Source organism: Mobula birostris, chromosome 10, assembly GCF_030028105.1.
Source record: "Mobula birostris isolate sMobBir1 chromosome 10, sMobBir1.hap1, whole genome shotgun sequence".
In the NCBI taxonomy this organism is placed as follows: Eukaryota; Metazoa; Chordata; class Chondrichthyes; order Myliobatiformes; family Myliobatidae; genus Mobula; species Mobula birostris.
This window is the reverse complement of record NC_092379.1, coordinates 109,480,751-109,493,601: the sequence shown is the minus strand read 5'-3', so window position 1 is coordinate 109,493,601 and position 12,851 is coordinate 109,480,751. Positions and strand designations below refer to the sequence as shown.

Sequence of the window (12,851 nt, the reverse complement as noted above, 5' to 3'; positions counted from 1 at the left end):
GAATCCATCAGGATACCATAAAAATGCCAGTTTGTACTGACGATTCAAAAGCACACTCCCAAGGTGAAATTACAGTCTGTGGATTGCAGTGATCATAGTCCAGAAAGAGTCTATTAATAGAATAATTAATACTTTGCTTGTTGCCTGTGTGGTGTCGCCGTGTCACACCTGAACCATCTTTCACAAGTTATATTGTTTCCACATGGATTTCGTGATCTTGTCTGAACATGCTGAACCTTGTTGCAGTGTTTTTCTATAAATGATCAAAGCTACTGTACATATTCATGTAGACACGATGGAAACTCTGTTCCAAGGGACGGTGTTCAATTAGTTATCATAGCCAACCCAAACCTAACTGCTATTGTGCACTGTGAGAAAAGCTGCTTATTAGATTATAAAACAGAAACTCTCGCAGATTTTGTCCCGTCTATATTAGAAGAGCATTCTAACTTTCTATCTGACATCAGCACATTTTGTCATAGATTAGTCTCTGTACTTCAGTTCTACACCAGGCAGTATATAATTAAATTCCTTAATCTAACTACGTGGATGTAATTAATGGAATAAACTGGTTTAAGTTATGTTTTAATGTAAAACGGAAGATAATTGGGTAAATTTAAGGCTGGCAGGGTGTAACTATTAGAGTAAGAAAAAGTTCAATGATCTGACAAGGTATGCCAGTGATTTAGACAAAGAGCTTAAGAGTTTCATAGCCAAATTTGCTAACAATATAAACATGGGTGAAACAACATGTTGTAACAAGGACAGAATGAGTCTACAAATGAACGTAAGCAGGTTAACTGTGGATAAAAATTTGAAAAGTGCATTATAATGTGGAGATTATTCTCTTTGGTAAAAGAGAGAGCACTTTTTAAATTGAAATAGACTTCAAAAAGCTGCTGTGCTCCATGCACTTGAAACTCAGAAAGTCAGCATGTAATAAGGAAAACCTTTATCACTGGGTGGGGTTTTGGGGGGTGGGGGTGGAAGGAGGGTATTAGTTTAGATGTTTCCCAGTATGGGGGAATCTAGAAATATGGAGCATGGTTTCAGAATAATGACTTGCTCATTTAAGACCAGACTCAGGAAGAATTTCTTCCCTGCAAGGGCCATGAATCCTTGGAATTCTCTGAGAGTCTTGGAGACTGAGTCACTGAATGTGTTCAATGCTAAGATAGCAGATTTTTGCACCATAGGGAAATAAGGTTTATTGGAAACAATGAGAAGTTGAGGCCAAGGTCAGTGGAAAAATGGAGCCAGCTTGAGGGGGTGTATGGCTTATTCCTGCTCCTATTTTTTTAAATTTTCTAATAACCTTAAAAATTTGCAGTTGCAGTATATCAAAACTAGAGAAAACATTCAATTTGGCACCACAACTAACTAAAAGGCAAATGTACCCCTACTATAGGCAATAAAGACTATAACACTATAATGTAGCATTAAATCAGAATGAATCCCAGGCAAGAGATTCCTCCATAACTTCAGGAAGTCCGAAATACCTTGTAGCTGGTAAAGTACTTTTTAAAGTTCATTCACCAATGCAATTTGATTAAAGATGACAGTCAGTTTGCATTCAACAAGTTTATATAAATAATAATGATCAAATAATCTGCTTAAGTGATGTAGGTTGGAACGTTTGATTTTGAAGTATTTGGGTTTAAACTGAATTCCCTTGTTCTTCTTCAAAATTTCCATCACTTCCTTCCATCCAGTTTAGTTTGACAGTCACTACCTCATAAATGTTACCCGTCCAGGATACCCGTCACCCTAGCCATTCCCTTTTCTCTCCTCTTAACTTCTGTGATACAGGAATCTGAAAGTCTGGCTGTCCAGACTCAAGAACAGCTTCTTTTCCACTACTATCACACTTCTGAACCAATCAGCTTTTTCACAACCCCTTCCTTGTTATGCAACCATGCATAATTCTACATTTCATAGCTAGTCTGCTATTGTCACTTCAGCATTTCTTTCTACACTACTCAGATTGCTCTAGTACCTTTGCACCATTCTGTTTCACTCTGCACCTTTTTGCTTGTTTTGAGTTTGTTGCTGTTTTTATTTAGAATAGAAAATGCTTCAGTTTAACACCACTTCTAAACAATTCATGGCTAGCTCAACCTGGACATTGCTTTCAAACCACGACAAAGAATCTTGACTGTGTGACCTGGCTGAAGAGATTTATACACTGAGTGAAGACTGATAAGAGCAGGCAATACACTGGTAGAAATTAATTCGCATTGTCACTGTGTCCACATTCCAGCCTTTGTAACCCGTAATCACCCAAAGCAGGATACTCAAGGACCGTATGAATCAGAACCTAGACCACACTAGAATATTCTTGTAACAATCATGTACCTAGAAAATTGGCATCTTGCTCCCCATTTTCCAACCTGCTACTTTAACTTGTGTCAGTGTTCAGTAGGAATGATGGCGACAGGTTAACACTTGCACAGAGATTTAATATCAGTGAGTATTACAGGTCTAAAATTCCACCTTGAAAGTTAAACATACGACTTACATGGTGAAATCAGCTAAATCACAACAGAGCTAATATGGGAACCCAGCACACGTCTAACTTTTTGTAAAAGGGCTCTTGACTAATAGATGTTCAGTCATGAAATAGTGACGATAAATCTGTTAAGATTTAAACACATATTTAGAAAACGCCTGCAGAGCTTCAGAGAAAGTTAAGAGAAACTGACAGAACGATTTAGACTGAGTACTGTACATGATCAACATACACAGCTCTGCGCACCTCTTTACCAAGTACGAACTATAATTTTAACTACTGAGCTTTAATAATCACTGCTCGTCCCAAGCAGATGTCAGATTTCTGTCACTTGGGCTTTTACGACTTACTATTTGTAGATATTTTATGGATAAGAATTCCATCTGCTAAAAGATTGTTTTAAATCTTGAGAAACAGTCAAACAAAGTCCATGGAAAAGCAATGAGCAAAACACCACAAACCTAACGAGTCCTCAGAATTGCCCCGCTGGACGGTCCGTGATCCCACAAAGAGAGTATTCAGTCCACTGCCAAAGATTTGGGAAGACTTTTCAATCATGAACTGTACAAGAATGGCCACCTGGAAGAAAGAAAACAGAATTTAATTCATCACTACATGCAATGTACACTCAGTGGCCACTTGATTAGGTGCAGAAGGTACCAAGTAAAGTAGCCACTGAGTATATCTTTCTGTAATAACCTTTGATGTAACAAAATGCTTTATTTTCTTTCCCATAGGTGTAATGTTTTAGGAATGAAGCAGAAGAACAAATAGATACTGATTAATTTGTGGAAGGCAATGATTACTTTACAATGAGAGACGGTATTTAAGTATACTGTTTTGATAAATGTATTATAGAAAACATTAAAAAGTCTGACTATGTTAGCAAACAGCAGCTATCACACAATATCAATGTTATAGTTGTGATTAAGTTGTTCCTTAACTAGTGAAATTATAACATTGTTTGCAACTTCTGTGTTAATGTCTGAAGCAAATAGTATTATTACAAAATACTGATTTCTCTTTCTTCGCCATCCATGGAAGTTTCCTGGACAGCTATCTCTTCTTGAAAGCCATAGGCAAACTGTCTGATATGAAATAGACAGCTTATAACTATTATCAGAAACTCTAGGAAAATTAATCAACTTAAATAACCATTTAAATTAAAATTGATGAATCAGTTCAAACGAAGGACAGTGAAAATCCTGCAGAAAATTTAAAATTCTACTTCAATTTTCAATCCAATTAATGTTTTTTGAAAGGAATGGCTGACAATATCTCTGCTGGGTTTGCAAGTTCAGGTCCTGTGACATAAATTTGAGTCTGCTGACTAACAACTGATGCATGCTTTGTGCACATTTACTGAGCAACACCACCAAGACGGATTAAAAATGGCAAGAGGGTGAAGAGTTAATGGGGGGGACAAGAGTGAATGTGGACAGCAGGGTAAAGAAACCAAGGAGGATATGGAAGGTGAGGTAGTTGTAGGAATGGGGAATGAGGCAGAAGAGAAGAAAAAAGTGCGTCATGATAATGCTGCAGCGCTTGGCAGTGTAGTATCTGAAGATAACCTTCAGTGACAGAAATGAAGTAATCAAAGTGCCAAGAATGGAAAGAGGCTGAAAGATCCAGTGGTAAGAATGGTGACACTGACAGAGCCTGTGTGGGTGAGAAAAGGTTTGTGTAACCTGAAATCTTTTGTTGAAAGGATAAATAATCAACAGCCCTAACCTGGATCTTTGTCTGTTTCAATGGGGAAACCATTGTTCATTAATCAATTTTTTGAAGATGCTAAGTGATGTAGGAGTTTCTGTGATGTTGAGTGTGCAAGAACTTTCTAGATTTGACAGTTGACCTTTCTCACGTGTCTACCTTGAGCCTAAAGGTAGGATGATGTCCCATTGAGAGGAAGCAGTGGGAATGCATGATCATATGTGTGCCAGAATTACTGAGTTATATTAAGGAGTTAAAGATGGATGGGTAGAGAAAGAATGCTTTGGCATTCACACTGAGCCACAGGGTAATTTTCTCCCATTTGAGTGTCAGGTTCTCTTAATGGCAATGTTCAAGTCCCACTATTGATCTGAAAATGTCATCCAAGCTGACGTTATGCATTGATACTTAATGCTAGCAGAGTATGAAGTTCTTATTGGCCGCATATGCCAAACGCATAACTGTGTCTGAAAATTACTGAAATTCCGTTCCATTGTAGTCACCAGAATTATATTTCAGAAGTAGGATACAATGCACAACAGCTGCTATCGCAAAAGCAACAAAGATGAATTTCAAGTGCAGATACTCATCACTACCTTGGCTGAATTTGATTGACGTTCAACAACAGAATTAGTAAGTAGTGACTCAGTGACACTAGTTTTCAAGGGTAACATTGACAGGAATTTATTCAATCTGTTTTCTCATCTGTACCCCAGGAACTATAGGAATGTGGAATCATACTACAGATCCAAGCAGTCCTCCGATTCAGAGTTCAGTCTGTGTCCAATAACATGAACTAACTTGTATTGAACTTTTATCAGACAGTTGAAAGAAAATCCGATTCTAATTATGATAAATGTTATCAAATAATAAATTACAAATTACAAACTAAATTGCAAATTATAAATTAATAAATTACAATTTACTCATGATTAGAGTCTGCAATTGTGTTTAAGGGTCAAAGATTACAGATGAGTGGACAGAGCAAATATAAACTAAATATTTGATTTAAGAATGACATTAATAAATGATCATTTCTTTTCAACTATTTGGCAAGAACCTGATTTAGAACAAGTTCATAATTTTCCTCTCTTCCTTCCCTTCTTTTTTTCATCTTACTCCTCTTTACTGACAGGGGAAGATAACAGTGATCGGTGAGATAGAGCTGACAAGTCGTAACAGTCCACTACTGCAGCTGATGCACCAAGCAATGAGCTTGAAGTCAATGCATTGTGTAATAGTATTGTACAGATTCTCCAATAGATATGGTAAACTTGTTGAAAGCTGAAACAAATCTTTGTGACAGATGCCCACGGATGCCCATAGCTACAAGGAATCCCAAGTATACGCACCACCCACAAAATAACTGTCATTGTGTCCTCAGCTGTCTCCACATTGGACCTTCCACACGTGTTATTATTGTGGCCTTTAATGAGATTTGAGAACATTGATATATACAGTATCTCCCTATTAACTTTACCAAATAATAGGTTATTGTAAATTCTGAACTGCTTGCAGAAGTAATTTTTTTTACCTTTCGTGTACATTTGCTCTCTTCCTCTGGGCTCATGGGACTCGGAAGCCACAGCATGTTTGGGGCAATGCAAAGAGCCAGGTTGAAAGCTGTCATCTGGTTCTCCTCTGAGTTTTTTTCGATGCGATTTAAAACACAAAATAGGTGACGAAGAAGAAGGACATTTGCTTCGGGAAGCTGCTCAATCAGACTGAAACACATCAAAATTATTGATGAGTTAGACCTAAAAGTCCATGGAGAAGATGCTGGCTCTCATAATGTGCTGAGCTATGTCCACCACGCAACACACTTTTTTTTTAACCATCACGTGCAGAGCAATCACCATTCCAAGCAAGGGCACATCGAGACAGAATGTTTTCTATGGCGCATCAATAAAATTAGGGAGTCTCAGAGGGGTCATGTTAGATTTTTTTTAGCCTCCTGACAAAGTAGAGGGGTTGGTGAGCTGGGTCCAGGACTGGCTATTGGTGATGCCCACTTGAAGTTCTCAACACCCTTGACCTCAGCATCACTGATGCAAACATGAGTATGTGCACTGCCCACCCCCACCCACCCACATGCCCACTCCTACAATCAATGACCAGCTCTTTCATTTGCTGACGTTGAGGGAAAGATTACCGTCATGACAACATGTCACTAGGCCTTCTCCCTCCCATACTCCGACATCGTTATTCGAAATACAGCCCACTATAGTGGTATCATCTGCAAATTTATGGATGGAGTTAGAGATGAATTTGACTCTGCAGCCATGAGTGTACAGGGAGTAAAGTAAGAATCTGAAGATGCAGTTTCGTGGTGCACTGGTGCTGAGAATAATCATGGTGGATTTGTTGCTGCTTATCCTTACTGATTACGGTCTGTTGTCAGGAAAACCAGTTCCAAATGGAGGTGTTGAATCACAGCTCTAGGAGTTTAGAGATAGTTTGCTTGGAATTATAGTATAGAAGGCAGAGCAGTAGTCAATAAACAATTGTCTACCATAGGAGCCTTTACTGTCCAGATGTTCCAGACATGAGCAATGGGTCAGAGACATGGCATCTGCCATTGCCCTGTTTCAGCGGTAACTGGGTCGAGATTGTCTGGGAGGCAAGACTTAATGCGTGCCATAACCAGCGTCTTGAACCACTTCATGATGGAAGATGTTATGTGCCCCTGGGCAATAGCAATTAAGGTACATTACCTTGTTTTTCTTAGGCACCAGTATGATAGTGGTCTTCTAAAAGTAAATGGGAACCTCAAATTGAGGCAAGGAGAATATCTGCTAATACCTCAAAATAACTAGACCCTTATATCCCCATAAAACAGTATACATTAAAGATGTTTTATCATCAGGTAATATAGTTATACTGATTTTCAAATCAGATCACATTTCCAAAATAGCTGATAAAAGTATCGAATCTATCCTAAAAACTCCAGGTTTGATTCCAATAAAAAAATTCTAGGCTGAGGTATTTATGTGTCTGGACCATTTAGCTTTGAAGTAATTTTCCATGCTTCCTTGTGACAAAGGTACATCGGCTAAGATCTCCACAGGCAGCTGAACCTGGGAACCACCCAGCTCATGTTTTAATGTGGCAATCAGACTGAAAACCACCCTAATGATAATTCACGATTTTTAAATTCACAGTCTTTTGAAAGAATCTTGATTAGGTTTTAGCTTAATGGGGACTCTGTGTACTGTATTGGATGAAATTTCTGACTTCTAGATACTTGGCTGGAAAGTAAGTCTTAATTTCCCCAAGGTCATTCATCAGCTAAAAGGCACAAGGTACAATTGTGTTGAAATTTCTCTGTTCGTCTGGATGAGCTTTTTCATTGAATGGATATACCACTGACAAAGTCAGGATTCAACTCTAAAGGGCCTCCAAAAAGAGGTCACTGTATTGCTGTACAAGGAGTCATAATAGGCCAAACTGGCCAAGGATGGCATACTTCCATTCTGTGGGATATTCATGAATCAGGTGGGTTGATACAGCCCACCTTTATAGCTCATGGCTGCCATTTACCAATAAACTATTGTATTGCCAGCACAGCTCTAGCAGCACTCAAGCAGCTCATCATCATCACCAGTAATGGTCTTCATCGCCAAGGCTGTATTATGAACCATCTCCTAAATGCTTTGCAGCAACTCACCAACGCTCCTTGTTTTCACAGCAACACCTCTAAAATCACTTCCCTCCATCAGCTAGAAAGACAAGGACAGCAGGTGCACGGGAATACTTCCTGCAAGTTTCTATCTAAGTCCCGCATTATCATCAGGTGACTATATCACCATTCTTCTTCATCACAGGAACTCCCTATGTGAGGAACCTTCACCGCAAGGACCGCCTCATAATCAGAGCAACTAAAGATGGCTAATAAAATCTGCAATCTGCAGCCCCTAAGTGAGCTATGATTTGCAAAGTGATTCTTCTGCTGAGATGGGTTCGTTCAATTTGAGTTAATTCACCAAAGACTGAACAATAAAATGATAATTGTGGAAAAAAAAGTTTCACTCACTTCCTTATGGACAGTATCTTTCCCTCTTCATTCTTAATTTCTATTCCTTCCATCCACTTTTCATACAATTCAGATGACAGAACACTGCCCGGGATATTGCGTAGAAAATCCTACACAAAAAAAAAAGTTTTCAAGTTCTTCTCAGTCTTTTGATCACTATTGTTAAAAGTTAAAATAAAGCATTTTTTTTACGCAAACACGGGGAAATCTGCAGATGCTGGAATTTCAAGCAACACACATAAAAGTTGCTGGTGAACACAGCAGGCCAGGCAGCATCTCTAGGAAGAGGTACAGTCGACGTTTCAAGCTGAGACCCTTCGTCAGGACTAACTGAAAGAAGAGCTGGTAAGAGATTTGAAAGAGAATTTTTTTAAAAATCTGATTTTGATTATCTTAAAGAGGGTGAAAAACTACAATACAATTGTCGGAATGAAACAGCTCTTACAAGCACAGAGTGGTACAAATATTTTTTAAAAATGTCAAAGCTATTCTCTAGACAGCTCCCATTACTTATGACTAGGTAATCACTGAAGTTTGATACAGTGCAGTTAGTTAGCAGTAATCCAGCAATAGTGCCTATGTTCCTCTTTAGGGTAGATGTTTGAAATCCTACCTCATGGGAACATCAGGTAAAGATGTGAAAAAACTATACTTTTGTTCCTTTTAAGAAATTTTCCTTAATTTTAATTTTCTTGCAAGTATGTCTATTGTTTCTGAAATATTTCATTCATATTTAATTCTCTTTCTTAAAGTCTTAGTTGCTGCTAAGGAAACAGACATGAGCTCTCACAAGTCAATATTTATTCTAAAATATTTTCTTCCACTGCGTATATTACTTGTAATCCTTAAGACACTTTTAATGAAAAGCTCTTCAGTAAGCATCATGCACAAGTGTGATTTGGTCTTCACACATTGTGTGCTAATAGAATGCCCTCAGCCCTTTCCTTTCGAATCCTTATGAAGGATCCGGCCCTGAAACACTGACTGTATATTTCCCTCCATGGCTGACCCGCCGAGTTCCTCCAGCATTTTGTGTGTGTTGCTCAAGATATGCTCAAGAGTGAGTTTTGGAGTGTTCCCATAAAACTTTGTGACACATAATATTTAGTATGCGATGGATACATGTTACATGTAAAGATTTAACTGGTGAGTGGCTTTGGTATTACCCACACTCTGTGTGCAATAATAAGGAGTTTTTATGTAGTGGATAGCAAAAAAGTTGATAATGAGGCCCCTTAGAGGTATTTCACAGCTAAGCTACATCTATACAGTCACGGATGACAAGGTAAAATTCAACTGGAGCTATTGAGCCATTATGAAAATATTAAAAACAGGAAGTTATTTTTGTGTCAAGGAACCAGTGCATGCTCACATAAAATTGTGGATAGATAATCTTCAAATAATTATTATGTTATTGCACAAAAGTATTTAAGAGCTATTCTACAAAAATAGCACAATGCTTGAAAATAATAGGAATAATTTATGTATTTGTACTTCTGCTTTTTTTTAAAATTTGGATGGGAGCTCTCTGAAATCCATGCTTGTTTCTGATCTGTGTTCCAAGAAGACAAAGTTCCATGTTGTAAACAGAAGTCTGTTAGATTTCCTCTAATAAAAGAATGCAATACAGCTAGCAAGATTCTATTGTAGTCTGTGCCAGCTTCTCCTTATCCTCTGTGCTCTCAAGACTAAAATCCAAGACAATATATTTCCATCTTTAAGGCCGAATGAAAATCTTTGTACTTTTGACTGGAAAGATATAAAAGCTCATACCGTGATGACAGCAGCTGCCACAAACACAGATTCACTATCCATATGCACCTCATTTCCAGAATTCAGTTTCTCCTTTAGTTCCTTGCAGGTCTTGGCATTTGCCGAACGTCTGAAAATACCTTTGGTGGAGGGGCCTTCATGGTACAACAGAACAAGCATATCCTGTAGGGGAAAAAAGCACCAGACTCTAACAAAACATCATTTGAAAATTAATTTGATTGATTGTTTACACAGACTGCAAGTTATGTCAATTTATTTTGGGGTTTAAACAGATTTGTAAAATCTATGAACTAAACTTAATTGCAACACTACCTATAACAAAAAGAAAATGAGTTACTTTAATGAAGATATTGTCATTAATTCTACCTTTAAAGTAAAGCATTAACTAAACCCAAGGAGAAGGTTAACCTTAGCCTTAATATTAAGAACACAAGAAGCAGAATGTTTGGCCCCTCACCTCTTCTCCACCTGTTTTTATTTGTGTATCATTTCCCTTATCCCATGATATACAATAATCTATTGATCTTAATGTTAAACATTGGCTTGGAACCCCAACAACAAAGAAAGGCATAAAACATGTTTCTATGAAGCTCTGTGGTACATAGGAATAAAAAAAAAGTTAAAAGAAAAGGATAGGAAAGAAGGAGAAAAACTAACAGAATGAAAAAGAAAAAAATATTATTTGATATTCTATCTCCATTACCATAGTATTGGAGAGGGATAGGAACAGACAAGTTAGGGAAACATTTAATTGAAGTAAGGGGAAATATGAGGCTATCAGGCAGTACTTGGAAGCATAAATTGAAAACAGATGTTCTCAGGGAAACGTATGGAAGAAATGTGGCAAATGTTCAGGGGATATTTGCATGGGGTTCTGAGTAGGTACGTTCCAATGAGACAGGGAAAGGATGGTAGGGTACAGGATCCATGGTGTACAAAGGCAGTTGTAAATCTAGTCAAGAAGAAAAGAAGAGCTTACAAAAGGTTCAAAAAACTAGGTAATGATAGGGATCTAGAAGATTATAAGGCTAGCAGGACAGAGCTTAAGAATGAAATTAGAAGAGCCAGAAGGGGCCATGAGAAGGCCTCGGCGGATAGGATTAAGGAAAACCCCAAGGCATTCTACAAGTATGTGAAGAGCAAGAGGATAAGACGTGAGAGAATAGGACCAATCAAGTGTGACAGTGGAAAAGTGTGTACGGAACCAGAGGAGATGGCAGAGGTACTTAATGAATACTTTGCTTCAGTATTCACTATGGAAAAGGATCCTGGCGATTGTAGGGATGACGTGCAGCGGACTGAAAAGCTTGAGAATGTAGATATTAAGAAAGAGGGTGTGCTGGAGCTTTTGGAAAGCATCAAGTTGGATAAGTCACCAGGACCAGACGGGATGTACCCCAGGCTACTGTGGGAAGCAAGGGAGGAGATTGCTGAGTCTCTGGCAATGATCTTTGCATCATCAATGAGGACGAGAGAGGTTCTGGAGGATTGGAGGGTTGCAGCTGTTGTTCCCTTATTCAAGAGAGGGAGTAGGGATAGCCCAGGAAATTATAGGCCAGTGAGTCTTACTTCAGTGGTTGGTAAGTTCATGGAGAAGATCCTGAGAGGCAGGATTTATGAACATTTGGAGAGACATAATATGATTAGGAATAGTCAGCATGGCTTTGTCAAAGGCAGGTCGTGTCTTACGAGCCTGATTGAATTTTTTGAGGATGTGACTAAACACATTGATGAAGGTAGAGTCGTAGATGTAGTGTATATGGATTTTAGCAAGGCATTTGATAAGGTACCCCATGCCAAGCTTATTGAGAAAGTAAGGAGGCATGGGATCCAAGGGGACATTGCTTTGTGGATCCAGAATTGGCTTGCCCACAGAAGTCAATGAGTGGTTGTAGATGGGTCATATTCTGCATGGAGGCCAGTGACCAGTGGTGTGCCTCAGGGATCTGTTCTGGGACCCCCTACTCTTTGTGATTTTTATAAATGACCTGGATGAGGAAGTGAAGGGATGGGTTAGTAAATTTGCTGATGACACAAAGGTTGGTGTTGTGGATAGTGTGGAAGGCTGTCAGAGGTTACAGCGGGACATTGATATAGGATGCAAAACTGGGCTGAGAAGTGGCAGATGGAGTTCAACCCAGATAAGTGTGAGGTGGTTCATTTTGGTAGGTCAAATATGATGGCAGAATATAGCATTAATGGTAAGACTCTTGGCAGTGTGGAGGATCAGAAGGATCTTGGGGTCTGAGTCCATAGGACACTCAAAATTGCTACGCAGGTTGACTCTGTGGTTAAGAAGGCATACGGTGCATTGGCCTTCATCAATCGTGGGATTGAGTTTAGGAGCCGAGAGGTAATGTTGCAGCTATATAGGACCCTGGTCAGACCCCACTTGAAGTACTGTGCTCAATTCTGGTTGCCTCACTATAGGAAGAACGTGGAAACCATAGAAAGGGTGCTGAGGAGACTTACAAGGATGTTGCCTGGATTGGGGAGCATGCCTTATGAGAATAGGCTGAGTGAACTCGGCCTTTTCTCCTTGGAACGACGGAGGATGAGAGGTGACCTGATAGAGGTGTACAAGATAATGAGAGGTATTGATCGTGTGGATAGTCAGAGGCTGTTCCCCAGGGCTGAAGTGGCTAGCATGAGAGGGCAGAGTTTTAAGGTGGTTGGAAGCAGGCACAGAGGAAATGTCAAGGGTAAGTTTCTTTACATAGAGAGTGGTGAATGCATGGAATGGGCTGCCGGCAGCGGTGATGGAGGCAGAAACGATAGACTCCTGGATGGCTATGTGGAGCTTAGAAAAATAGAGGGCTATGG

The 12,851-nt window shown here is 39.1% G+C and overlaps 1 protein-coding gene across 7 annotated transcripts in view; it reads right to left on the bottom strand.

Moving 5' to 3' along the window:
• The window catches only part of arhgap20b (Rho GTPase activating protein 20b), a 95,717-nt gene that overhangs the window by 4,644 nt on the left and 78,222 nt on the right, over positions 1-12,851 (bottom strand). For 6 of the 7 annotated variants that reach the window (XM_072270805.1, XM_072270804.1, XM_072270808.1 and 3 more), the window contains 4 exons: positions 10,029-10,190; positions 8,256-8,365; positions 5,757-5,946; positions 2,971-3,088 (listed from right to left, as the gene is read on the bottom strand). In XM_072270805.1, the coding sequence (XP_072126906.1) occupies positions 2,971-3,088; positions 5,757-5,946; positions 8,256-8,365; positions 10,029-10,190 (580 nt within the window). The remainder of the gene's footprint in view (positions 1-2,970; positions 3,089-5,756; positions 5,947-8,255; positions 8,366-10,028; positions 10,191-12,851) is intronic. The other variant, XM_072270806.1, reaches the window with a different exon arrangement.